General features: G+C 38.9%; 2 protein-coding genes and 1 long non-coding RNA gene across 4 annotated transcripts; 1 reads left to right on the forward strand and 2 right to left on the reverse strand.

The window, feature by feature from the left end:
- The first annotated feature begins 166 nt into the window (after window positions 1–166).
- Window positions 167–3,626, forward strand: LOC134861573 (uncharacterized). The gene is made up of 2 exons (XR_010165428.1): window positions 167–458; window positions 1,012–3,626. It is a non-coding gene; the product is annotated as an uncharacterized LOC134861573 (long non-coding RNA).
- Window positions 3,076–19,019, reverse strand: kcnn4 (potassium intermediate/small conductance calcium-activated channel, subfamily N, member 4). Of its 2 annotated transcripts, XM_063878831.1 has the most exons (10): window positions 18,544–19,019; window positions 14,531–14,626; window positions 12,781–13,217; window positions 11,103–11,238; window positions 8,505–8,615; window positions 7,117–7,221; window positions 6,395–6,516; window positions 5,192–5,261; window positions 4,419–4,585; window positions 3,076–4,298 (listed from the first exon to the last, which is right to left on the reverse strand). In XM_063878831.1, the coding sequence occupies exons 1-10, from the start codon at window positions 18,937–18,939 to the stop codon at window positions 4,295–4,297; spliced, it is 1,644 nt and encodes a 547-aa protein (XP_063734901.1). In that variant the 5' UTR covers window positions 18,940–19,019; the 3' UTR covers window positions 3,076–4,294. The 2 variants fall into 2 exon arrangements, with proteins under 2 accessions (XP_063734901.1, XP_063734902.1); XM_063878832.1 differs by lacking the exon at window positions 7,117–7,221.
- Window positions 19,020–20,183: 1,164 nt separating this feature from the next.
- Window positions 20,184–26,717, reverse strand: si:dkey-79d12.5 (maternal B9.15 protein). Its single transcript, XM_063878854.1, has 5 exons — window positions 26,505–26,717; window positions 23,401–23,578; window positions 23,081–23,218; window positions 21,989–22,352; window positions 20,184–21,259 (listed from the first exon to the last, which is right to left on the reverse strand). Exons 2-5 carry the CDS (start codon window positions 23,571–23,573, stop codon window positions 21,053–21,055), a joined length of 882 nt encoding a protein of 293 aa, XP_063734924.1. The 5' UTR covers window positions 23,574–23,578; window positions 26,505–26,717; the 3' UTR covers window positions 20,184–21,052.
- Between the last annotated feature and the right edge of the window lie 240 nt (window positions 26,718–26,957).

Genomic DNA, 26,957 nt, shown 5'->3' on the forward strand with positions numbered 1-26,957 from the left:
CTAAAATACTTTTGAGGCAATCTTGTCATAACATTTCAATCAAGAGATGTAAAGTAATATTTCACAAACATTTTGAGAAGTATTTGAACGAACTCTCCTGGTGCATTCTGGGAGGTGTAGGCGCCCCACTTCCGTTTTTAGCCGGATATGGAGGACTTTGGTGAGTGGACGCCATCAACAATGTTTCGGATGTCTTCAAATGTGAAATTTGAAGAATTATTATTTAATAATGTATTGTAAACGTATCTGTATTATCCCTGCCTGTATATATGGATTAGCTTCAGACACAACCTTAACGATTACGTACAAGTTGACGTTATCGCTAGATTTGTGTGTCTTTTAAGATACGTTTACTGTATTGGACAAACCTTGACCACCTTATTTTGGATTTATTAAACTATTTCTCATTTGCACTGTGCTGCAGGCGGCAGTGGTTGGTCCAGCACTTTCGGACGGAGGTAAGTAACGCTACCAATTACTGTACAGGGGTAATGTACAGAGTTTTCTTTTGTTGTAAACGGGGCATCGTTTATAGGGAAGTCATATAAGACTCTAAAAGTTAACCACACTAGAACTGAAGCAACTCAGAATTATTGTGTTCACTTATCATTATAGTTTTTTGGATTTAATATGTATTGTTTAACAGTGAGACAGTTGTAAACCTGTCAACCTTTTAGCACCTCTCGAAATCCTGGTTGTGTTTTAACCTTTTAAATACATTTCTTATTATTTCACTGATATAACAATAACACAAAGTCAATGCCATATAAGAGTCCACAGCCATCCACATGCTAACGTCTTAGTGAGGCTGTTCTTTTTTTATATAGTCCTAACTACACATTGAATAACTGACATTTGGCTATATTTTTATCTAAATAAATGAGTTAATGATAATCAATAATTATACAAAAATATTGATATTAATCACACAATTCCTGTCTACTGTGATGTCTATAGGAGTCATTCCCATACTTTTTTAAGTGCTTCTCTCCTTTCTGAATTACATTGCAGATCACCTAGCGGTTAGCCTTGGCAAGTTCCTCATGTCTGAAGACTCGAGAAGCAAGGCAGAATGGAGTGGGATGATGCTAAATCAAAGGAAAAATGTTGGGAATGTGGCAAACAATTTAGCGAATTGACAACCTTGATGTCTCACTACAAAAGCCACAAAATCAGAGCCACCTGCCACATCTGCAAGGTTAATTTCAAACGCCTGACGTCCCTCTCCATGCACCTGAATAATGTACACTCGCCGCCCCTCTGCAAAAAGTGCCATCAAGTTTTCAGTACTGTGTGGGATTTAAATACGCATGCAGAGACTTATTGCTTGGGATCAACGCCACTTCAAGAAACTCCCCCCATGATTTCTTCAGTCATACATCCGAGTCAGAATGGTGACAACTTTAGTAATGACGAGACTTCACAGCAAAGCACAGAGTCAGGGCTGTGTGACTCAGAGTCAGAATTGAGGCCTGAACAACTAATTGAGATGAGGCCTGAGATGGCTGGGAAACCTGAAAACAGTGTAGAGTTTACAGTGGTTAAGGATAATGAAGACATTGCTGTGGAAGAAGATTGGGAGGAAGCAAATGATTCATCAAGCACTGAATCTGCCGACGAAGTGAAGTCATGCTCTCAGCTTGCAGAGTTGTGTTCAGATGATCCCGAATCAGAGGGTGATTCGAGTTCTACCGATTGTTCCAGTGACTCTTCTCATAGTTTGCACTCTAAACACTGCCCTGCAGCAGTTCCTACTGATAGCGGTTCAATGTGTGAGGCATGTGGTAAAGGGCCATACCGTTCACTGAAGCTCCATTTGCTGCACTGTAGTGGTATAAAGGTAAAATATCAGTGCACAGTTTGCAAGAACCTTTTTATAACTGAGGCCTATCTTAAAGAACACTACATGCCTTTGTATTCCTGTGAAGTCTGTGGCCAGGTTTTCCCTCACAAGAACTCGTACCGTCATTACCAGTGTCCCATGGGAACCAAATTGCATCTAGTTCTCTTTTGTGCCGAGTCAATGCCGCAAGTGTGTAAGATATGCAAGTCCTTTTATAATTCTGAGAAAAGCCTGTTAGACCACATCACTAGCATTCACACATCAGTGGTCAGCACCAAGGTGTGCATTATAACCGATCCATCTGCGTTGACAGATGAAAAGCTTTCTTTAGGTGGCACACAAGCCACAAGTAGTCCACATTTTGTCAATCGGGTTGTGAATGGGAAGCTCTGTGTTGGACAGACCCATGCAGGTACTCTCTATGCTAGTCCTTCCTCTTTATTGAACTCCTCCTGCACAGGTAGAATCCCTGCCTCTCTGTGCATGGCGTCCTCTACTGCACCTGTCAAAGTGTGGAAAGATGGCAGCACAGATCAAACACACGCCCATTTAAGCCCTCTGTCTACACCCAGTGCCACTGCTGCCTCCCACCATGTCAACCCACCAGCGACCACCATTTTGGCCATGTTTAAGAACAACAGCCAGGATGTAGCTTTGAAGAAACGTTTGAACAAAGGCTGGCGCTCCAAGGCCTCATACCCCTGCCGGCAGTGCGGCGCCATCTTACGGCAGCGCTCCTTCATCATCAGCCACCGCTACCTCCACAGAGGCCAGCGCACACACCAGTGCCAGTGCGGCCGAGCCTTTAAGCACCGGCTGCACCTGCTGCGGCATTGCGTTCAGCACGCGGAGACCGTGAGCTACATCTGTGTCAGCTGCGGGGAGACTTTCACAGGGGCCAAACTCTTAGCTGAGCACATGAAAGGCAAGTCACAGAAGAGTTTTCATTCTGGACGTACTCGGAAATGTAAAGTTAAGAAGAAGTGCAGACTGTCTTTAACATGTGTCTGTGGACAGATCTTTTTTAGGCCTTCGGCTTACATATGGCACCAACTGAAAAACAGGGCAAAAGCGAAACGATTGAAGAAGCCGGTTCAATAATGAAGCAGACACATCCCTGGTTCCTCCATTGTTTTTATCAACCTATCATTCTCTAGCTTTCTGCACAACACTTTAAAACAAAGTGTTGAATGAAAAGGGATGTTGTAAGACAAAATCAAAGCAAAATCGCATACATTTTTAATGTCTTTTATTTATAAGCATGTCCTGGATGGTTGTTAACATGTTTTCACCATGTGCAAATGATACATAGTAAACAATGTTAGTTATTTGAACCGTACAAATGAACCAACAAGGAACTTTTTCAGTATTGGGTTAAATGAAAACACTCCAGTTTTGCTATACATTTCATCCAGTTTTGTTATTTTTTTCATGAAGTTTCACATTTTTAGCAGTGAGTTTCTGAGTCCTCTTGATTGGTTTTAAATGCAGCTTATTCAAATGTTATGCCTGTTTGAGACATTGTACAGGCCTTGGTATGCAGGTTGAAAATAGCACATGACATTTTTTATCGTATAATCTTCATGGTTTTAGTGTTAACTGTCCTCAGTATTATCTATGTTTACTGAAATAATATCCACTAGATGGAGCTGGTGGTGTGCAACTCACTCTCAGAACAGGTGTAAACTTTTTCCTGCAGCAGAGGATTACAACACAAACCATACACATTCACTCAAGAGGCCCAATGATTTTCAGATTGAAATAAAGTTCCCACAATACTCGATTGATGTTTTTTCTCTTGTTTGAGCATAAAAGCACACAATTTCATTCACAAATCATTTGATGGGATAGAGGAAAGCAGAGCAATAAGGAGTTGGAAGAGATTATAATATATTAACTTGCAAACAATAATGAACAATTTAACCATGAAACTCAGCTAATGAACAAGAGGACCTTGCTGAAGATTTTTTTACAAAACTGATTGGGGTTACGCTGTAAAACATTGCAAGAAACTTAAAATAAAATAATAATATGCATGTTATTCCACAGGAATAAGGCAGTTGCGGAGTCCATCATTAAAACTTTACAAATAGCAGTTAAGAGATCAGTCTCTGGAGCCGCTGACTGTGTGAAGGCCCTCCACAGTCCTCGTTTGAGACTAACTCAGTTATTTGGACACTCAAATATATAGCTGCTGAAAACAACAGATTTCCTTCAAATGCACTGTGATTCTCCCACAGTGAATGGAAGTCTTATGTTATCCGTATTATTTTACAGATATAGGGCCAAAAGATGAGATGGTTGAAAGTATGCCACTCCTCCAAGTGTTGGAGCATGTTAATATTCTTGAGCAGCTCCAGGTTGAAAGGATTCACCGTCTCACTTTCATGTATACTGTAGATGAAAACACTGATATGACAATCTTCTGTCTTCCAATTAATTGTAGCCATGTCACCTGCAAAAGAAATGGAAATAATAATAGCTTGTTATTCATAATGCAGCTTGGATAGACTCCACTTTGTTTATAGCAGATCAGTGCAACGTCGCAAGAAGCTCTGCCGTAAGTGTTGTTTACCTGATCTCTGTGTTGCGGTGGCGTAGGACATGAGACAACATCTCTGAGGTTTGCTGGAAGCAGCGACTCAGCTCATCAAGCTTTTGTTCCATGGAGAGGATACGCTGCTCCAGCTCCCGGTACGAGTTATTCCAATTGGCACTTAGGTCGCACATGATCATCTGCATCTATTACAAATGGCCACACAGTACACGTGTAAAGATCCTTGACCTACTGCCATAAAATGTGCAGGCACATTTTGAATGAATGTTGCATATTTATAGTGAAGCTTGGACTGATTGTGGCAAACTAGAAACCCTCCCAGACCTGCCAACATAGAAATTGTGCGACTCCATTTGGCACTTCCTTAAAAATGACAACATCAACAAATCTGGTGACTTTTTTGGTCCCCTAGCTCAGCTGTGGTCAGTTAGTAAGAGATGTTGCTTTTTAAGAAGGCAGCACTTAGTCTGGAAAAACAATATATCATAGGAATCAATCAGGAAATGCATTTTAAAGTGCACAAATTAAACATTAGTGCTCACTGGGCAACATCTTTATATCTTGGGTTTATTCCAAATGGAAAAGTCTTCTGGGCCTGTGAATTCCTGACACAAATGACTCCTGAGACATTTTATATAGTTTCTTTTAACGAGCATTTAATGTGTCTGAACACCTAGCAATAAACAGCAGTTTGCAAAATACTGCATAAATGTAAGTAGTGAGTGTTTTACGGGGATCTGTGTCATCATTAGCCCTTTTGATGAAACATTCCTGTGACAGCTGTCGATTACCTTCGGGAGGTCCACCATCTCACTGACGTAATCTCTCAGCTTTTTTTGTTTCAGGCGTAAATGCCGAAATCTGTGCAGGGAAAAAGTTTGATAGATCTCAGTCATGTCTTTGAAAAATAAAGAAAATGTAATAACATAAATACTTTTATTGTTTGATTGAAACACAGAGAGAGAAAAAAAGGCATACAAAAAAAACATTTAAAAGTAATTCCATATTTTAGAGCAGGAAAACTTATTAGATTAAACAGAAGCCAATATACAACTATGAGTAGAAATAAAAGCACCAATGAGTTCTGAAGGGCTCATCTAATGATGGAGCATCCTATTTTTGGACAGTCCTAAAGTCCTGGCACAACACAAAACCCCTGATTTGTGGAGTGGAGGGATATGCTGACTACTGTGTATTCCATCTCTAAACAACATGCAGGAGTCAAGCTGTGATTGTTAAATAGCTATAAAACATTTGCTAGGAGTTTTTTGACATATAAAGGTGGAAAAGGGCTAAATTTAGTATCTGGCGTGTCAGGGAAAGACGAAACCCCACCAAAAAAAGAAAAATGAAAACCAATATTGCATTCAAGCAGTCATTCTCTGCAGGTATTGGAGTAATAGTCTCATTATGATGTTCTTAATTTAAAAATGTGGATGCCTACTGTTCCTACTTTCCACAGTGTATTTATTTATAGTGACTCTGCCCGGTGTTAAGCAGGAAGTACAACCCCTTCCCCCCTAGGCAAACACACTCTTACACACTGTTGTCAGGATAATGAGGCATGCAATCACACTTGTGGACTTCCTGTCTTGTGCAATGCACTTGTTCTTAGAGGTAACTAAAAGACACAAATGTGTGTAAATAATGACCTCTCCATTTAAATCCTCTCAATAAGTGTCTCAGAAGAGTGTGTACATGTTGTGTATTACTTGAAATAATAATAGTGATTTGATCAGTAATTCGTCAGAATCTATGAATCCTGTGTATTGAAAAGGGTAGACCCTTGTTCACACACGCCCTGCCCTCATAAAATAGGCCAACCAAATGACTAATCTGAATAACACAATACAAACTGCGACTCTGTGGTAAACCATGTTGACAACCAATGAATGACCCGTAATATACACAACCAACCAATAAGTACATCATTCGCCCAGACACACACCCAGACCTCCTGCCTGGAGCTACCTCCTTGCAATACAGTAACTCACACTCTGATGGCTTCCAGAAGGCATCTCTGGTGTCTTCGGTGTTCACCGCGGTTGCCCCTTGTCAGGTTTGCGCGGTGCAGAAGCCAGCATTCCCTCAGCACATTAGCAGCGGCGTGGCGGATCTGCCAGGTGAAGTGACAGAAACATCAAACATGGTTATAAGACCCACAAGATAAATTCACTTAAACTTGCAAGCTTGAATGGAATCAACACACGTGATTATTGTGTAGAATCTGGTTCATATCAATCATTTAAGCACAGGAAATAAAAGTATGAGGCAGCTGATTAAATCCAGATAGTCTTTCCTGTTGATCTGATTTGCTCTGTGATTATGATTTCTGATAAAACACAACTCTGAAGGTCTAGTATTCCCGAAAATGAGTACAAGAATTTGAACAGGCCACTCAAGAGACAAGAAGTGAGGTTTCACATTTTCCACCTTTCTCTTTGATTCTATTCGTGTCTGTTTGTCTTCCTGCGCAAATCACCGTTAGTGCCCTGTGATGATGTCACTCCGGCCCTGTTGTGAGGGTTATTAATAGGGGCTGTCAGTGTCTGCATCCAGATGTCTTCCCTTGTTCCCATCAGCGTAAATCTGGACTTCACCAGATAGCTCAGGATGCACACACACACACACACACACACACACACACACACACACACACACACACACACACACACACACACACACACACACACACAAGCAAGGCATAAAGATGCACCTTGTGACAGGATGCAGCCATTGGGAGAAAGGAAATGGTTGTATCCTCCGAAGCAATGCACCTACAGTCCGACACTGCCATACAGTTTGGTGAGAAGCTGTAGCACTGCACATAGAGCACAAACTGACACTGAGATAGGAACGCTATCAATCAATGCACAATATGTATAGTCCTAAGCCACTTTTCTGGCTTTATGACACTGTTTCCTTAAGTGAATATATTTATTAGACAACTCCTTCTTCCTATTAATAAGCAAACACTTGAATCCTGTCCAAGCCTACAAACAGAGTCTTCTTCAAGCCACTTCCACACACACGCACTCTCAAACACACACGTACGTAAACTCAACCGGCTTCCTGCCCATCGCTGCACAGTCCTAAACTGACACAAGTTTCTTTCCTGACAGAGATCAGATGATTTCCTCTGTTTAACGCCTTGAAATTGCTGTAGAGGGGTTAGGTTTCCCCCCTTTTTTCCCACACTATTCTGTCCTCTGGTGTCTCTTATTTAAGGAAAACAAAAAACATTCAATAACACTAGAAAACCAAAACATGCCGACGCGGAAAGAGGTGACGCTTCCAACCTGACTTCTCCATACTATCATTTATCTTATTTGTCTTGCAGTAACCTCAAATGATGGGGAGGGGTGCAGTAGAGGTAGAAGTTGGTTAAATTATTTGATAAATATTATAACAAAAATAAGAGCTACTGTGTTCAAGTTCTAGAGTGTATAATTGAGCCTGTGATGTCATTGTGATTTATTTTATTCAACGTTTTTATGTAAATTGTCCAAAGAGAATCGTTGAACTCTGCTACATGGGTTTTTTAGTTTTTATTAAACAACCAGATTTGTACAAGTTATAGCCAATTATATGCAAATAACATCTTTTGAATTGCTGACGAGCATTTTCCAAAGCATAACAAAAGTGTTTTTATTGAGTTATGTAATTGTTGTCTGGCTTTGCAGAACAGACCTTTCAAATCCTTCTGTGCTACCACAGCTGCATTAACACGCAATGTTCAAGTGACTTGGACAAAAATAAATAGTGTTCATTGTTATGGATTTCTTTACCTAAACATGCTTCAAGTTTCTGCAAGGGAAGGTAGATAAACAAATCTAAAATATTACAGCATGCTTTGAAGTTGGCAGTCGATAAGCATACATTGTAGTAAATGGGCCAAAACATAAAAATAAATTCTGGTATCTGAAGAAGAAGAAACAGCAAGTGAAAAAAGCCATGTACTTACATTCAAAAGTCAAATTTGTCAAGAAACTTTTGCAGAGAATAAATCAGAAATTGGTGTGTTGCAGTGTTTTTCTTATAGACAGTGTATCCACAAGGTAAACTATGACAATAAAACACAAATTTCTGAATAACTTGACTTACCCTTTTAGAGATCTGGATGTCCAGCATGAAGAAGTGAACATGTTTCTCTCCTTTGTTCAATGCCAGCGTCTTAGTAACAACTGCCACCAGCATGGCAGTGCATGCTACACCCTAAAACACAACACACAAATGCCAGTGCGTTGGCACGATTACTGATTAATCTACTATTCGTCTTCTCAACAGAGTTTTAATAAACATGTACGCTTTTGCCATTGATCCTGAAGACTGTAGTGATATCAACAAGGCAACACACACAGAAACTTGTACAATGTTTTAAAGCCTGACTTTGTCTAAAAACAGTACATCGTGTGTGTATCCCCCATGGGAACATCACTTTTTTAGAAATCTGAATGTTGATCCGCATACCTCATATGGTTTTTGTCCAATAAATCAAAGTTATATTTAAACAGAGAGTTCACTGGTTAAGCACAGGCCTCTGTGGCACTGTTATAGTGCTGGTTTCCTCTGAGAATAGCTGTGTGATATTGCTGTACAGGGCACTACTGAATGACGGTTAGGATTTATAAAGGCTGCACAATTTTATATTCGCATACAGAAATACGTCATAGAAAACCTGGAAAAATCGCTGCACTGATTTCATGTCCACCACGGATAATGATGAAAGTCTTTACCTGTTTTCCTTTTTTCAGCTGGCATTTAAGAGAATAAGAAAGAGAGCGCAAGATCAAGCATTAGAAAAGAAAGCACTGGTTAAAATGTATATTTATCATCACTTCAACACCCACAAAATATCTATAATTACACTCTCTGTGCAACCGGTGAGGTACAAACTCCTTCCTTGCATCCATCCACATACGGTGATGAAACAGCATTGTCAACCGCTGGAAACAGCTGCAAATTGAGTTATGGCTGGAGTCGATCATAGAGGCGTTCAGCTATATTACAGGTGTGAGAGCGCCAGTCGCTGGCTCCCAAAACTGCCCTGATGGGAGTAGTTTTTTTTTTCCAAGTCACGGCACAGGTTGGCACACCCTCCTGTTGTACTGTTGCCAAATGCAATAAACCACCTAAAAATGGATATGGTGGAAAGTTTTCCCATATAAGGATGGAAGCTTATAAAAACAAGGGAGATGGAGAAAGAGAGAGGGGAAAGATTGTTTTCCACTCTGTCACGGAGGTGTCTGAACCGGACTCATGCCCACATCCAGATTCTTATCTGTTAGTAACAGAATTTAAAGCAGCAGAGGTGAGGCAGTCAACCCGAGTCTGTTGAATATTCAAACACACGGCTACTCCTCACTCTCAGTGACTTTTTGTTTATTGTACTTGACAGTAACCCTTTGTGTTTTTATCTGTGACTCACCTTGCATTCTGTTGCAATACCATCACACTATTTGATTTACAATTTGAATGGACTTTGTTTTTTTCTATACTTCCTCTTTGGGTCTTGAATGTTTATATTCTATTGTAAGGAGATAAATAAGTCAGCAAAATTTATTTTCACATTTATCTGTGAGGTATGGCAAAGAGAAAAGTCTTTTTGAGCTGCAAAACAATGACATCACACTCCATGCAGATGTTTTGTGTGGACTGTACAGGGTCCACTGCATGCTGACAGTTTCCCTCCCACAGTCTTTTTGTGTGAGTGCCTGGTACCACCTAGGTCCTTCACAAGCAACAGCCATTAATATACAGCTGTGATCTAAATCATGCACACAAGGGAATGAAGGCATTCAGGTCAGTCCACACCGCTAGGGTGTGCAGCTGGGCAAAAAAGCTCATATTTATCCATGATAACTAGTGCAGAATAGGCTGGGTTGGAACACTAAAGACACAGGAGAAAAATGAACCAAACTGAACTGACCCGATATCAAATGGGAAAAACTAAGTAGGAAAAAGGAGGATGAGTTGCTGCTATGGAACAGAACCCAAACGGAAGGGAATGAAACAAACCAGGGAGGGTGATGTGGAACAGAACGGAGCAGAACAATATGGAACGGAACAGAAGGCAATATTATTGCAACAACCAGAACATGAAATATTAGGGAGGAATGGAACATAGCACAACAGCATGGAACAAAATTGAGCTAATCTTAACAGGGTATAACTGAATAGAAAAACTCAAATTAAATCAAATAGAAAATAAGGGAAAGGAGCAAAATAGAAGAGAAACTTATTAGAAAAAATAAATTAGGGGGGATATTGACCTGTGCAGAATCAGGACAAAATAAAAGGAAACTGAGAAGAAGAACAGCCACAGAACATCTTGTTTTTTGTGCCTTATCAAGCTGGTATTGCATGCAGAGAAAAAATGTTGTTAGGAGTTTGTTAGGTTAAGAACACATACAGAAATGAAACAAAGATAGGTTGTTATTTGTGTTTATCAAAGAAGGCATTAAATGTATTTTGAAATAAAACCACTGCTGCTGTTTAGAGGCCAAAGCAAGCACTAGAAATAAAATGACACATTATTGCCTCGTCCCTTGCTTTATGTACTGCAAAATACACAAAGTTTGATGCATTTTCTTGAACAAAATTAGTTTTTTAAAACGTTATTTCTTAATAAATCTAAAATGAGCATAGAACATTAATCTTCTTAAGTAATATGCTTCTTTACATGCAAGCCAACTTACTAACCATGACTCCAGTGAAGAGACACACTGCCTTTCCACAGCTGGTGTTGGGCGCCACATCCCCATAGCCCACTGTGAGGAAGGTGATGGCTATGAGCCACATAGCCGTGTCCATTTGGCCTGTCATTGCCTTGGTCTGCCTGCAGGAGGGAAAAAGTAGGAGTGAGACTGTGCCATTACAAAACGTGTTAAATGTCCCATTTCCCACAGTGGCCTAAAATAACAAAACATATTTAAGTGATAACTATTACAAACAGAATGACAAAAACCCTGACAGTGAACAGTGAAGTATAATTTGATTGTGATCACCCACCCTATCATTTAGTTAAGGATTGCTTTTAGACAAAATTATATATTTCCCTGTTAAATTCTGTAAAATGGATAAAGATTCCTTAGGTTATAATAGCAAAATATTTGAACAAACAAAGTGGAAGTGATTCATTACAATCAATCCATTTCTTTATCATTTCTAACGAATGACTTAGTCTTTTCTGGGAACCAATGATTGCATTTATATATGACTTTATGTCTCAGCAATAAATGAAACATATCCTTATATCGCAATGAGTCTTCTGCGTTTAATAAAGGAGCGGTCTGTTAATCAAACCATGTAATCAGTGCAGATGCTCAACAGTACTTAGGTAGTCAGGAAGTGTGTTCCAGTGTAAACTTGTAAATCCTTACAAAGCACAAGTCCAATGTACACTTAGCAGAAACCACACAAAGCTATTACAACAGTGTGTGAGTGTTCAACTGTCTCCTGGAGGTGTTACTCGGTATGACTGGTGCACTAATTCAGTGTTAAAAAGGCTTGGTGATTTTATCAGCTATCAATCATAAGCTATTTTATTACTTTTGACAAATCTAAACATACATGACATGTGAAACTGAAGGCTAAACCTCCCATTAGGGTTCAAAAGAACAAATGACCTCGAGCTGTTCAACCAGTCTGCGGAAGATAAAGTTGACATTTAGTTGGCTTGTGTTCAAGAGCAAATTGTTAGAGTAATGACATTAAATCAGTTAATTGGACATCCTTCTAAACAGGAAGGTCAAATTGACCATCAAGGTTTAAGAAGGACTGTTAAACTTCCAATTATTATTTAAAAAAAAAATAATGTTCATGTATGTGATGTGGAATGGAAGTTTGTTGGAAAATAGCAACGGTCTGTAGGGTGTGTAGAGAATAACATTACCTTTTAATTTGACAATATAGAGTGCTGTTTTATATACTCAGTTTATTCTATGTCTGAAAACTGACATTGTGACTGAGTAATTATGTTCACTGTCATACAGCTAGTTAAGAATTTTAGTGTCAAAACTAATATTGGCTACATTGATTATTGGGGAAAGCAAACATACGGCATTCTTTCGCTGTTACTTTTTCAACCTATTGAGTCCAGTCAATATTTGTTAAGCAGGAACAGCTCCATCATAAAACTAGAAACAATCAAGCAAAGATTATACTCAGATAAGTTAGAGGATTACCACCGATAAGAATTATAATATATTTCAGGGTAGATTGGTCATTGTAGGCTTTCCTATTTAAAAAAAACATTTGATGGATGCCCCTCATAATTGAAACAGATGATCTCCAGGGTTGATGCAAGTGTCTCTTATTTGTGAAGATGTATGTGTGAAGTAAATGTGTAACTTTGCACATTAACAGTTATCTTCCCTACCTCTCACACAGAGTAAGCATCCAGGAAGCAGTCAGCCAGAAGAAAAGGATGAAGACCAGCAGGGTGCGAGCTGGGTATTTGTTCATCAGTATCTTGAGTACAAAGCGAAAGGTGAAGTTGATGTTGTTGAGCGAGCCGATGCTCCTGTAGGAGGCACTCAGCAGCACTTTGCTGTGCAGCAGGATGGCCCTGTGCACCAAGTACAAGCGGAGGAACATCAGTACTGATAACAGCAGCTCCATGTCCATCAGGGCCCTGCCATGGTGGTTGGAAACACAGAGTGGAGCTGAGGAAGAGGAGTTTGTGTGGAGGCCCACCTCCCAGTATGTGCCAACAGGATGGATGACGCAGACCAACAACTCCAGAGTGATCACAAGAACCCTGTGGCTGGTCATGGCAATACGCCAGTCCACCTGGTTGTGGTCAATGACAAACAGCTGAAAGATGTAGGAAGAGAGAAAAGACAGAGTGAGAGAAGAAAAGTACTGAGTGCTGATGCAAAGTAGTAAGAATACAGCACATCTGAATGTTAACGTACCGAATTCATTATCTTTGAAACTTATATACTATATATTGTATGTAACACTCAATTTAGGCTCACTTTCACCAACTTAACTTCCTATTTTCCTACGTTTTACTAAGATTTTAATTCAACCTTGGACTTAATATATTTTAGAACTCTGTCTGGACAACATTGCAGTAAAAGAAATGTTAATGTATTTATTACAAACACAAGAACATCAATGTCTAATGTCATTATGTGGCATGCAGGACTTGCAGAAACTTAAGATGTGTTTTGTGTTACGCAAATACACAGTTCTAAACAGTACGTCATGTATCTCAGTGAGAAGATCAATGGTTTTAAAAACTCCAAAGATATGAAGCCACAGATATCCAACGGAAACTGGGAGGAACTTGTATTTTAATGTATGAGTTTGTACTTTAAAAATGAGAATGTGTTCATCCTGTCAATATATTGGTTAACTGTAGTCAGTTCTGTCAAGAGCATACAAATAATTAAGCACGTCAACGTTCTCCTGTCTTTGCTCCACTGATTGTAAGGGTCTTAATGATTTTGCGGACAAAGTTTTTCACATCTGATATACAAGATTGAAATCAGTCATAGCAAAACACTGCTTGGGTCTCCACCCTCGACTTCCCTTATCTCCTCTTTGCACTTGCACTGAGTCGGCTTGTATCAGACACACATGACATGCAACCAAACTGAAAACACTGCAGTTGAGAGTATAATCCCAGAAGCCTGACCAAAACATTTTGGAACTTCTTGTTCAAACTGCATTTTATTAAATATGCATGCTGTGTGCGCATGAGGGCAGATGAAAGAATGTTTACTCTGTAATTTAAACCAAATCCCTTCAGATATATCAAATTCACACACAGCGGCAGAGAGCCATGTGGATTGGAAAAAATAGCTCAGCTGCAACATAGTGCAGGCCTGAGTGGGTTTATGTTATTGTTCGGGGGTTATTTACACATTTTGCAAATATAACACAGTTTATCATTGTAAAGGGTAACATCTATGGAGTGAGAGATCCTTCTGAAGAAATTGCCCTTTAAGTATCATGATAACCAAGCTAATTGGGAACAAACAAACGCTGGTGTTAAAAGTGATGCACAAAATATGGCAATGATGCACCTTTGCATGCACACTCAAAGGCTTCCACTCCGGCACATTCTAGAACACAATGAAGGCGCCTGTTGGATATGAAATGAGAAAAGACAAACTCACCCTGATGTCCTTATAATGGAAAGCTATGATGAGGATGAGGAGACACCCAGTAGAGAGGCTGATGGAACAGTTGATGAATAAGGCAATGTTTGAGCCCTAGGAAGGAAATGGAGACATGGGAGATAAGTTAAAAAGATGTTATTTAGGTCCGTAACTATTCACCATTATCAAGATTTGATCAAGGCTCTTACCTACAGACAGTGACTTAGTAAGACATTGTCACTGCAGGCCCATGTGGCCACCCAATGGACCTTTTGCAGTAGAAAACTTACTTTCCACTGGGGCAGAATCCTAGAGAAGTAAGCACTTAGTAAAGGTAGGCTACTTCTACAGTAGTTTCAATGTGCTTTCCACAATTAATCCAATCAATCTCTCTCCAATCCGTAATGCTGTTAAAACTGTGTAAACCACCATAGTAAAAGTCGTGTAAGAGATTTCCCTTCTATAAAACTTAATTTAGAACAAATTTAAAAGAAATACCTGCTGATTCTGTTATAAGAACATAACTGGTGGCTACAATTAAATTTTTGCCTTTCCAGATGGAGCTTAATTTGAAATGAACAGTTCTTAGGCCTAATGAAAGTGGAATTACTGGTTCAGAAATGTACTGCTAACGGATATATAAAAGCCACTCGGTAACAGTAACGAGTGCTCCTGTAATTAAATACTTTCCATTCCAGCAAACTGACAGCTGGGAAAACAGATGAATTAAGCAGGCTTCTGTCATACCACCTTTCTCTCAAAATGTTTCAGTGTTATAAAGTGTAACTTATAAAAACTGTTTGGTGATACCTACAGTATGTATATGGACATTTTGTTTGCATTAAAGCCCCTGAAGAGGTAGACACTATACAGGACAGGTGTGGCTGATAAGCTGTCAGAGACAAACAAAAGCCTACAGATCACTTGCCCTAAAACCCAAGGTGAGTAGGGCACTTCATTGCATGCTGTTAAACAGGTTATCCATCCTGGTTTTCTAAGTACTGCTGCTTTTCATTCTTAATGGTCAGATACAGAGTCTCAATACCCCCCTCCCTGAAAACTATCTAGACTTTTGACTTGCCGTGATAAGAAAAACGCAGATCTAAAGAATGAAATTAATGATGGCAGAATTCCACTTAGCTGCTTTGATTTCAGGTTCCTGGTATCACGCATGCCCACCTCCCCCCACATTCTAAGCACTTGAAAAGCACCTAATAGTCAAAACGTTTTCATTACCAAAAATCACCAGTGTCACAATTTGAAGTGCAGCTCAGTCCTTCGACAGATTTTGTAAGAGTTTTGGCTTTTTTTGTATGGAAATGGTCCATATCTAGCGAGGCACATTGGTGTGTTTTGGGTGTGTGTCACATTGTTTTGGGCCAAATGTGTCTCATAGATAAAATGCTGGTTTTTGGGCAGTGTAGCCAAGTGTTGCATATGGGATGGCAAACAGTGAGTTGTTCTTATGTGGGCCATGTATGTTAGCTGGGCTTCAGTTAAGTGCGGAGTCCATCAGTCTGAAGTCTAATTATGACAACTTCAATTTAGAGAAAATGTTGGCTAAAACACTGAGCATATAGTAATCTCCAACGTTTTTTAACATTTGCATAGTATTATTGAGTTTATTGATTTAAACTTCAGAAAATAACAAAATAAGTTGTCATGTAAAAACAACGGTTATTTCAATCATTATTATATAAATGCAGTGATTAAAGTCCTGGCAGAAAACATTACATTTTATAGGTGTGGAATAAAGAACTGACAGGCAAGGAAAATAAATGAGTTTGCAATGAATTTGTCATCTATTATATCTCAGCACTTAAGTCCACCCTTGGCCGTGGCCAGTTGGACATCTTAGAAATGTGTAACAATGATGGTAGCCTGTTTGTGATTGGGTAGGATAAATTACGGCATAATTTCTCAGAGATCAAGTGGTTAACAATGTGTAATATTTAAAATAATATAGCATGAAAAATAAATCTTAGCAGATCCAGATTTTAGGCTTTTCCAAATGAACTTTAATTGTTGAAGTTGATCTAAGTTTTATGCTTAAATGATGTGATGCAAACCTACAGTTTTATAACAAGACAGAGTTGAAAACCACAGGGACTAAAGCTCATCAAAGGTAGATCCTAAAGCCCCTATAAAATGAATATTCCTATATTAAAACAGGACATCTTGCTGGGCTTTCAGCCTCAATATGTGGATAGTGTTTGATGTGTTATGTCATCCCATTAAAGATGTTTAAGAGTTGCAAAAGAAAGGGCACCACGTTGCATTCAGGTAAAAGTGCACAGACTGTAGCACAGTCAAATTCAAGACAGAGACTTTCAGACTGGCCATGCAAATACTCTAATTATACACTAAATGATGTGGAAAGATAGCCCGAAGTACCGTGAGCAATCTCGCTGTAGGGGAAGAGGTCAAATGTGGAAAAATGTTCCATAAATACCCCTGTTTTTCATGCATAACCATTAAAAGGTAATTTTGAAATATAACTTTGTAGACTGCTGTTAGGGTGGATTGGCCTACAAGCTCCAAAGTATTCTGCAGAATATATATATATATATATATATATATATATAGTTTTTATATTAAAAAAATAAATAAAACAATAATGCTGTGGTGTTTCTCAGGCCACTGCAGAGATGACGTATTTTTTTTACACAGCCCCTATATGTCAGTCCACAGGGGAGAAAGAGCTCACAGCTCACAGCTCACACTCACAACTTAATGACATCACATGAAGTTTAAAGATGAATGCTAAAGACAGTTATATAAGGCCATGGTTAAATCAGAAATGCAGCCTCTCTTCGACTGCGGCAAAGAACACTTTTTCCAGTGCATCAGCTTTTCCATGGTACAGAAGCTGATGCCTGTTGTTAGGAACAGACAGACAACACCTGTTCTTGGTTCGTATTTGTAAACTGGAATAGTAATGTCATATTTGTGCCAGCGCCATTAATTTCACAACCATGCTTCTCCTTTCTCCAACTCTCTCAACACTGAAGGTCATTTCCATAGGTTTTTTCAAAAGATTGTAGCTGAAGTGAGGTATAAAATGTGGGGGCTCTTTGACACTGTAATCAATCACTGACTTCACAGCACGGAGGTGGTCTGATGTATTTTGCGGCGTGCATGAGAACTATTTTCCATATGTGGAATTGGCGTGTGCTGTAGGAAGTCAGGGGAGTTAATAATTTGTTGATTGTGTGGCCTGGCATTGTTATCCACTGAGATCTGCATGTTAATGTCATGAGGCTGAGCTACCAAATTGTGTGTCTGGAAATGGACTAACTAATCAGTAGGTCAGGGGGGGGTCAAAGCCCAGGTGCAGGTTCTGCTGTTGTGCTGTATGAGGCTCTGCTAATCAAGGAAGTTGTTATGATAACAAATAAAGCCAGTTGTATAAGGGTTTTTTTATGCATCACTTATGCTAAATTAGGTTTTGTTCTCGAACACAACAGTTTCCGAATTAGATTGTTAATAACATATTACATGGTTAATATGAATGTATTCATTTATTTGTAACCATTAAATAAAAACTCTAAGTAAAAAACTACTCAAGGCGTTATAACTGCGAAACCAGGAGAAGAGGAGATTTGAAGCAGAGGAATTTGTAACAGTTTTTTGATCCACTGATGATATTATTGATATTCTATCATTTGATGATGCGTTCAAGGACCAACACCAAGATGTCTCGACCAGCTGACAACATTAAGTAGGATACGTTCGGGTAATGTTGTTTAAATTATCTAATTTTTCAAATGTAGATACAAATGGACGCTACAAATTAATCTACCCAGAGAAATGCTGGCAGAATATACTGTATATAGTTCATACATTTTGATTTGTGAGATTGACATTTGCAGTTAAAACCAGGATGGGTTAACATGCAGCAAGGCTTTAAGATAAAGTGCGAACAACAACTGTCACATTTCAAACAATCACAATGTAAGAATATGATTCTGTTGAGCAGTCAAATCTCACATGTTGAGGCCAAAACACCAGTGTAGTTAAAATAAACTTACCGGTGTATAAACGAGGGGACATAACTCGGCGTGGATTATTGTGAGAAGTATCCCGAGCAGAGCAGTCCCCAGAGCCAATGCGCAAAGTCGCCTTTTATCCTCTAATAAAAACTTTCTGTTTCGCAGTCTGTAGAGGTCGTCTCCCTCCATGTGAGCTGTCCGCTTCCCGGGGAGTGACAGCGGTACGGACACTTCTGCAGAGTCTCCTCCGTTTCGGTTGATCAAGCCATCGCAATCCAGTTTGGAGTCGCCATGCAGACTGCGGGTTGTCATCTCCATCTCCAAAGCGCATGCGAGGCGGTCGCCTGTCCCACTCTCCCTGTCACCGCTGTTCGTCGCTCCGTTCTCTGCCTGTCCGGTCTCCCCTTTGCTTTCCTCCCGTGTTGGGGAAGGCATAGTCCGCTGGGAGCACTGTGTACCAGGCCCTTCTCTCGTTCGACGCTCATCGAAGTAGCGGGTTTACCAAAACACTTGGCTTAACACACCCTCACCTTAACACTCCTACCAACCGGCGTAGCGTGGTTACGCGTACTGATACCATTTGCACACTGCAGTGGGCGATGTACCATTTTTTGCCTGAGCTAATATTTTAGGAGTGTGTGTCAGTCTGACCCCAAATGAATTATATGTGTGCTGTGCGTGAGTAATCTGAAAGGAGCATGGTCAAGAAACTAGATGTTCAGGAAGATTACTTTTCAATTTATTTAAATACATCTGATAAGATCAATTCCAATGTGGATGGGAAAGCTAATTTAGACAAGACGTTAAAGTTGTGTTTTAATTACCAGGTCACAAACCACATTACACATTTTTTGAAGAACACGAACATGAAAGGAACGTTATGCACCATGTTATCATTTATTATGAAAAATACAATTTGTAACATACTATCTACAGTGCAGTGTGTGTTTAGCTACACAGCGACATCTTGTGGTTGAGTAATTTCACTCTTTAACTTTCTGTGAGCCAAACATCGGTCAAGGTTTACTATCATTGGCAATGACTCATAACTGTCCATTCGCTCTTCAGCCTTCCATTATTTTTAGATATTTACCTTTACGCTTTAAAATAGTATTGTAAATATTCCTACTCTAGTTTATTTGAGTACTTCCCATTCCTATCTAAGCTGTGTAACTGGTACAATTTTTCCTTGGATGAATTGCCATTTTATCCATCTGTAGTTTTACTCTTTCTAATATACTTTTAAGTGTCAATATGTCCTTTCATTTCCCTGCAAATCATCCATCAGGCAGAAAAAAAAGTAAGGCACAATCTATCCAATCACTTTCATTACCAGCACCGTCAGAAGCTTCATGACCTTGGGCTCAATGAAGCATCCAGTAAGCAGAAGTCATCCTGCTGAATGAGTTGACAGTAATGATGATCCTTACAACTCTGAGCAACATTAAGTATGACCTTCAAAATTACAAGTGTTTTCTAGGTCATGTCCAAATATTTTTTATGAGAAACTACTTCCATACAGTACAAAACTCTGTTCTGTGAAGTCTGAGAAACAAAATAATTTGCTAATGTGAAAACAGAAAACAAAACCATGCTTAAGCAAACAGAGGAGTTTTGAGCTTGCATTGACATTAAATAAATATGCATTAATATAGTTAAATAATCACAGTACATGCGAGTCAGAGTGAAACTTGTATTCAGAATTTATAACAGATTGTTTATACATCTTCACAGATTTTCACTGCAAGAAAAGTTATCTACAATAAAAACTTCAAAAACACAAAGCTATAAGTAGCCATAAAACAGACACACCTGATTCAATTCATTGTACTGACGGCAATAAGCAATAGACACTTTTTTGTGTTCTGTGAAGTTAGATTTGCAAAATACAGCAGCTACTGTTAATACAAAAACATACACTTTGAGTTGAGTGCCATCCACTGGTGGCCAAATAAATTACAACAAAAAGACAGATTAAAAACTGTGCAGAAGTTTACGGTATCTAAATTTTGTATTATTTACAAGCAGTTTAGTAAAAATATTCTTCTCATTCCCAGATATTGCGACTTTAGCTACATAAATAAAACCCCTGAATCAAACTTTACATTGATTAACTCCGACATACACACTGAGGATCATTTTGGTCAGAGAAACTAAGAAAGAGATTAACATAACAAAAATAACACCTGAAGAAACAATTATTTGGTTAATAGGATATTGCTGAAAGTTCCTGAGTTAGTCCAAGCACCCAGTGATTGAAATAAATATAAATGTGTACAGTGCGTTAAAAAAAACAGTGCAGAACGGAAACATTGTTTTTAACGGTTTTTGCTCAAGTTCAATGATATCTCTGTGCCAAGCAAAAGCCATACATTAGTCACCAGAAACAAAAAGGAAATAGGAATGATTACAGGATGTGCAAGGAATAACATTGAACTATACAATCATTTTTTGGCCCAAGGTTTAGCTGAACTCAGAGAACTAAGATGGCTCAGTTGAAGGAGCTTTTAACGCTATACCCACTTTCACCCCATACTTCCTGGATCGCCTAACCTTTCACAGCTCCCCACGGCTGCAGTGTGGCCTGAGGCAGAATGAACTGCGGTGTTGGCTGGGGCAAGATGTAGTAGCCAAATACCTGCTGGGGCGGAGGTGGTGGAGGCGCGCACACTGCGTTGATAAACACTGGAGCACCCTTCTTGTACTGGGGCCAAACAGGCGCAGGGTGGTAGAAGTACTGGAGGCTGGCAGGGAGCTGAAGGGAGAGAAAGATTGGAAGGAGAATAAGAGATCAGAAGGGAAATGGGAGGGTTTCTAGCACGAATGTTAAACACACTTTGTCCATATGGGAGTATTCATTGGGACTTTCCTTTCTAGCACATTCAATACTGAAATATCAAGGGTAAAAACTGTCAGCAGTTTCAGTTTATATCCATTGTAACTACCCTACAACCTTTACACAAAATGATGATGATGTATGTACATATATATATATATATATATATATATATATAATATATATATATATATTATATATATGTACATACATCATATATATATATAATTGCTCCTGTGGGTATTTTCCACAGTATTGATGTATTACATGTCTAATATATGTTATACGTTATGTAAAACACATTGACTAAAAGCGCTAAAATAAATGCAATGAATTATTAATGATTATGTTGTGATAGTACTAGGTTGTCAATTTACTGTAGGTGTGTTTAAAAGTATTTATCACAGACTTTGTCCACAATCTACTGATCATTACAGCACTATGGCATTTAATAAAAGTTTAACACCACAATGACCTCTATGGCACAGGGAAATAAACCACATCAGGCCCAATATGATTTAAAACAATGAGTTTTGGTCTTTGTGTGGGAATTCCTTAAAATGAGAGATATACAGTATAGAATACCACAGGCCTTATACTTAGTGAGAGATCTCTACAGATGGCCCTTAAAAAGAAGGAACAAATTACCATATTTGTGACGTATTTGACCTTATGTGGTCCTTCTCCATGTCGCTTCCGAATCCTGGGCATCATTGCTATTGTGTAGGAGTTGCCTTCTGCCACATCCTTCTTGACAACTTCCTTCTCTTCTTTTTCTTGCTCCGCCTTGGCCTTTGCCTTCACGTCCTCTGCCGCCTCCAACTCCACCTCGCCATCTTTTGCCTCCTCCTCTGTGTCACTAGACGCAGTGGAACCACAATCCGAAGAGGTAGCGGAGTGGTAATCTGATGTGTCCAGATTTATGGAGTCCCTTGACAAGTTAGTCCGCTTTCCCTCCACAGCTTCCTCTTCAAAACAGGCTACTGTGAATGGCCTGCCTCTCTCTGCAGATCTGAGAAGAGAAAATGCATTACTCAATACCAGACGTGGAAAAAGTACTTGGTTACAACTAAAAGTCCTGCATTCAAAATATTACAAATAAAAGCACATAAACATTAGCATAAAAAATGACATAAAAGCACCAAAAGTAAAAGTACTCATTATGCAGATTGGTCCATTTCAGAGTAATATCTATCATGTGTTTTGATTATAATTATTGATGCATTAAAGTGTTATCAAAGCTGGTAAAGTTAGTTTGAATGACTTTGTATACTGCAGGGTAGCTTGTGAATTTACTCAGGGGAACTAAAATCTGATTTAAGAGTTGATTATATTTCACATCATTAATCCTAATCTGTATAGTAATTTAAGGTATTAAATCATTGTAGTGGAGTAAAACTACACAATTTACCTCTGAATTGTAGTAGAATAGAAGTACAAAGTAATATATAATGTAAATACTCAAGTAAAGTACAAGTAGCCCAACATTGTACTTCAGTACAGTACTTGAGTAAATATACTTGGTTACTTGACACAACTGTTCAATAGAACAGTCCTTTTTAATGTTACTGTTAACCTTATTTATACTTTTCCCTTTCCACATTTTGTTTATAATTTCACAGAATGAATCATGACATCAACTAACTCATAATTCTTGGCTAGACTCTGAAATGCTTCTTTGTTACTGAAGTGTCTGTGTGTCATTCTTTGCCTGTGCCAGCAGGTCAGCCGGTGACTCACCTTGCACACACCTCCAGTGGGTCGATCCACACAGTCAACTCAGATGGCAGGCCTAGTTCCCTGGGTGTGAACTCACTCTCCTCACAGGCTTTCAGGATTGCGTCATCACAAGGTACTCCGTTATTTATCCGGATGCATCTGTGAAAGGTTCAGCGTAAAAGATTTTTTTTTAGTTGAAACGTGGATATCTTTCTCTATAATACAGAGTTTTTCAGATGGTGATACAGGATATAAATTTGACATCTTTACAGAGACAAAAAATACTTTCAGTGAAAAAGATGTGTGCATATTGTATATTAAGATAATATATTTTCAATTACCTGTATGCCTGGCCTTTGCTAGGGGAGTCAGGGTACCAGTGATCATCATACTTGTCGCATAAAAGCTTTTGTAGCTTCTCAGAAAACAGATCTGCTTTGGCTTTACTGAGCTTGCCATGCGCCACAGCTAGGCGTTTGAGGAAGTTTACTCCAGCCTCTACCTCTTTTTTCATGGTGACTGTAGAAACAAAAGATTAAAGAAAATTCATTTAAGACTGCCAACACATTCATGTTGTTGTTTTTTTGTACACAAGTATACGCATGTGGCCATATAATCGCTTTGTTTTTGCAAAACCAAGTGCAAAGAAGTAGAGTGATTTGCGTTTTTGGTAACAGACGGAGACTTCCCTTTGATGAGACGTGGGGGAGCAGGAAATTCAGTTGGGGTGATAACAGCACTTCCCTGTGCAGTTGCCCATGAGTTTATTTTTATTACCTTAAGGCAAGCACTTTGTACAACGTGAGTAAAAGTGTTCCTTGCATGGAATTGAGTTTGTTTACAGGCAAACAAGATGCAAACTAGTGCTGCCGTGTTGACCTTTTTGAAATGCAAATCCAATGAACGCACTGTGCTGTTTTTCTCTGATAGCGTGTCTGTTTAGGTTGGGTGCCAGTGTCAGCCTGACCAGAGAGAACAGTGAGATAAAGGCCAAGGCAATTCAAACTTTGCAGCTGAACTGGCTCGGCACGCCAACATCCTGTCCCTGACAAGAAAATGGTGCCTTGAACTTTGAGGTGCAGAGAGTCATTTGTTTTTGTGGCTTGAAACACACCACTGTTGCTTCAGCCTGTAAAATATGTTGTGAGAGAAAATTATTATTTGCCCTAGACATGACCACAGCCTCCACTTTGGAGCAGTGATGAGCCTGTGACACAACATGCCAAAGTAGTAACTTTAGATCCCTAACAAATATGTGTTGCCGTTATCTTATTATAGATGTTCAAATGTTATAGTTGTTTCACTTAGTTATTAGTCTGTGACATAGACAAATAACAAGTTTGGTTTATGGCTGTAGTTGTTGCAGCAGCTTTCTCAATCACTCTGTTTGACTTTCCATCACTCAAAAATGTTCATTCTAACATTCCCTACCAGCAAAAGGTTATCAATCTTGCAGGACGTCCCTTTGTCTGACACACATACGTGAACACATGTTTTTCACATCAGATTTCTGCTGGGACTGTGAAAAATGCTAAATAGATATTGTATCTAAATTCCTCTAATTGCAGCGTAAAAGATGCCATAGGAATATAAAACATAATTGTTTGTTTTGTCAAAACAATCCATAAACAAAGATGTTCTGTGAAATGAAGGACAAAAAATTCAATATTTCTATTTTAAAAACATTTTGGTTTTCATGCAAAAAAAAATGTGCCAATTCAATTTATTTCAATCAGGTAATCAATTAATCGACTAATCATTTCAAATCTAAAGTTCATTTATGGTTTAAATAAGATTTTTTTTTTAATCTTATGCCTAACCATTTAAAAGCTGTTAAAAAAATACAGAGTAACAAACTTTAAACAGAACAGTTTTCTCTGCCCTTATGAAAATAAATTCTTGAGAGATAAATGTTCTTTAAGAAGAAAAAAAAGATGTTTCTTCTAATTGTCATACATACATATTGGTCCATGGGGCCAGGTGTTCTGAAAACATCCCTCATATCACTACTGGTTCGGTTTAATGTACTCTCATTAAGGAGAGAAGAATCGGAGGATGAAACCCTCTTTGATTGTCACATATACATGCACACAGCACATACAGGAAAATGTGATCTCTGCATTTAACCCATCCTAGTACTAGGAGTCATGTTTTAAACTAGTTTCGATCATGTTTGTTTGTAGATACTACAGGAACTTGTTGGTCCCTGATGGTGTTTGTCTTCAATGATTACTTATACTATGTGTGTCAATTCTTTGATCTAATCAGTGTTTCGGTGGTACTCATAGAGAGAAGCTCCCACCTGTGATGAGCTTCTCAATCTGGACACCATGTTTATTGTGTGTCTGTTAACTTAACAGTGACCTGCGGCCATTCTCACAGACTCTGCTGGTAGTTTTGATTTTACGTGTGAATACAACAACTTGTCCAGATGGCAGACTAATAATTAGACCTCTGCTGCTAAATTGCATGCAAACCTCGGATGTTACAGTATTGAGAGGGACTTGATCCTTTCTTTTTGTGTCACGAGCTTGTTGTTTTGCTCAATGTGTAGTACTTTGCATACCATAACATCATATGCGTTTCCCAAACAAAGCGAAACCGCCTGTCACATACGCGTTAACAGGACTGAAGGGGAGTTTGCCAATGTGATTGATAGTTTCAGGTGAGCATGTTTAACCGTAGACTTGGTTCGTTGATATTCACTTTGAGTGACAAGTCAACTTGTTTTCAAGTCTGGTTGAACAAAGGAGTCACAACAGAGTAGTTAAAACACAAATATGTAATGTATGGAGAGGACATGTTTGTGTGTGTGTGTGTGTGTGTGTGTGTGTGTGTGTGTGTGTGTGTGTGTGTGTGTGTGTGTGTGTGTGTGTGTGTGTGTTCTCTTAGATGTTCATTACTATCAGAAAAACATAAAATAACAGATTAAAAAAGGTACAACTGATATAGTTTTTGGTCTGTTTCTTACTGTTGAAAAAGACGTAATAATAAATGCTGGAAATAACGCATTTGGGGTTTTCTGACATCGCGGAAACCCCCCAGTGTAACTGCATAGAAACAAGCCTACGGATGTAATGTCGGTTGAGATGGTAAGCTACATTTACATTTTAGATTTGAAAAACGTGTCAGGATAATTTGTCGTTATCAATCAATTCAATAAGTGTTTATTTGAAATTGTATTAAGTAGTGAAGTTTAAATAAGTTTTCACGAGCGTAGCAATCCAGTCAAATAAAATAAATAAAATAACATCGAGCATGGCATTAAATACTTGTTTAAAAAAATGAGAAAACAAATGTAACAACATAACAAATAAGACAAAGACAAATACACCGATATGTGTAGCTACTTCAAAGAGGCTATAATATTCACAACAAAAGAAAAAAAAAGTTTCTAATTAACGACAGAGGAAACTAAAAAGTTACAAATCAAAGTGGTACTCACGTTTCAATAAAGAAAAAGTGTGTGATTATCCAGGTCTGTGTGTGCCCTCGGCTCCTTGTCTCTTGTCTCTTGTCTCGTGGCTGCCTGTGCTGCTGATGTGTTGGAGTTATTATGGTCAGCACATGTTGCTTCCTTGTTCTCCGCTCTTTTCACGCCGCTGCTGCAACAGAGACGTAACATTACCGTCAGTGTGACTCACTTCCTTTACCCGACGCGGTGAGCAAGTACTGACTGACTCCACGCGAGAGCGACACCCCGTCCGGTCCAAATATGGGCAGTGAAGGTAAACAGCTAAGTGGGGGGGGTTACCATGGGACTACACTGTGTTAAAACTACTGCAACAGCCTGTGTTTGTTCGTCCCTACATTCAGTGGTGTAATGTAAAGAATTATATTTACTCAATTATGAATTTGTTTCAATATTTTGTTTCTATTCTGTTTCTTTTTGCACTTA

Source organism: Eleginops maclovinus, chromosome 3 (assembly GCF_036324505.1).
Source record: "Eleginops maclovinus isolate JMC-PN-2008 ecotype Puerto Natales chromosome 3, JC_Emac_rtc_rv5, whole genome shotgun sequence".
Taxonomy (NCBI): Eukaryota; Metazoa; Chordata; class Actinopteri; order Perciformes; family Eleginopidae; genus Eleginops; species Eleginops maclovinus.

Bases quoted from the DNA above. Each gene is read 5' to 3' on its own strand.
- si:dkey-79d12.5 (XM_063878854.1), bottom strand. From the start codon at position 23,573: ATGAAAAAAGAGGTAGAGGCTGGAGTAAACTTCCTCAAACGCCTAGCT. The intron at 22,353-23,080 runs GTGAGTCACCGG...TTCTCTTCTCAG, and splicing joins CCACTGGAGGTGTGTGCAAG to ATCTGCAGAGAGAGGCAGGC. The intron at 21,260-21,988 runs GTAATTTGTTCC...CTCTCCCTTCAG, and splicing joins TCAAATACGTCACAAATATG to CTCCCTGCCAGCCTCCAGTA.
- kcnn4 (XM_063878831.1), bottom strand. From the start codon at position 18,939: ATGCCTTCCCCAACACGGGAGGAAAGCAAAGGGGAGACCGGACAGGCA. The intron at 11,239-12,780 runs GTAGGGAAGATA...TCCCTCCTGCAG, and splicing joins ATGCTTACTCTGTGTGAGAG to GCAGACCAAGGCAATGACAG. The intron at 4,586-5,191 runs GTAATCGACAGC...CATTTGTAATAG, and splicing joins AGATGGTGGACCTCCCGAAG to ATGCAGATGATCATGTGCGA.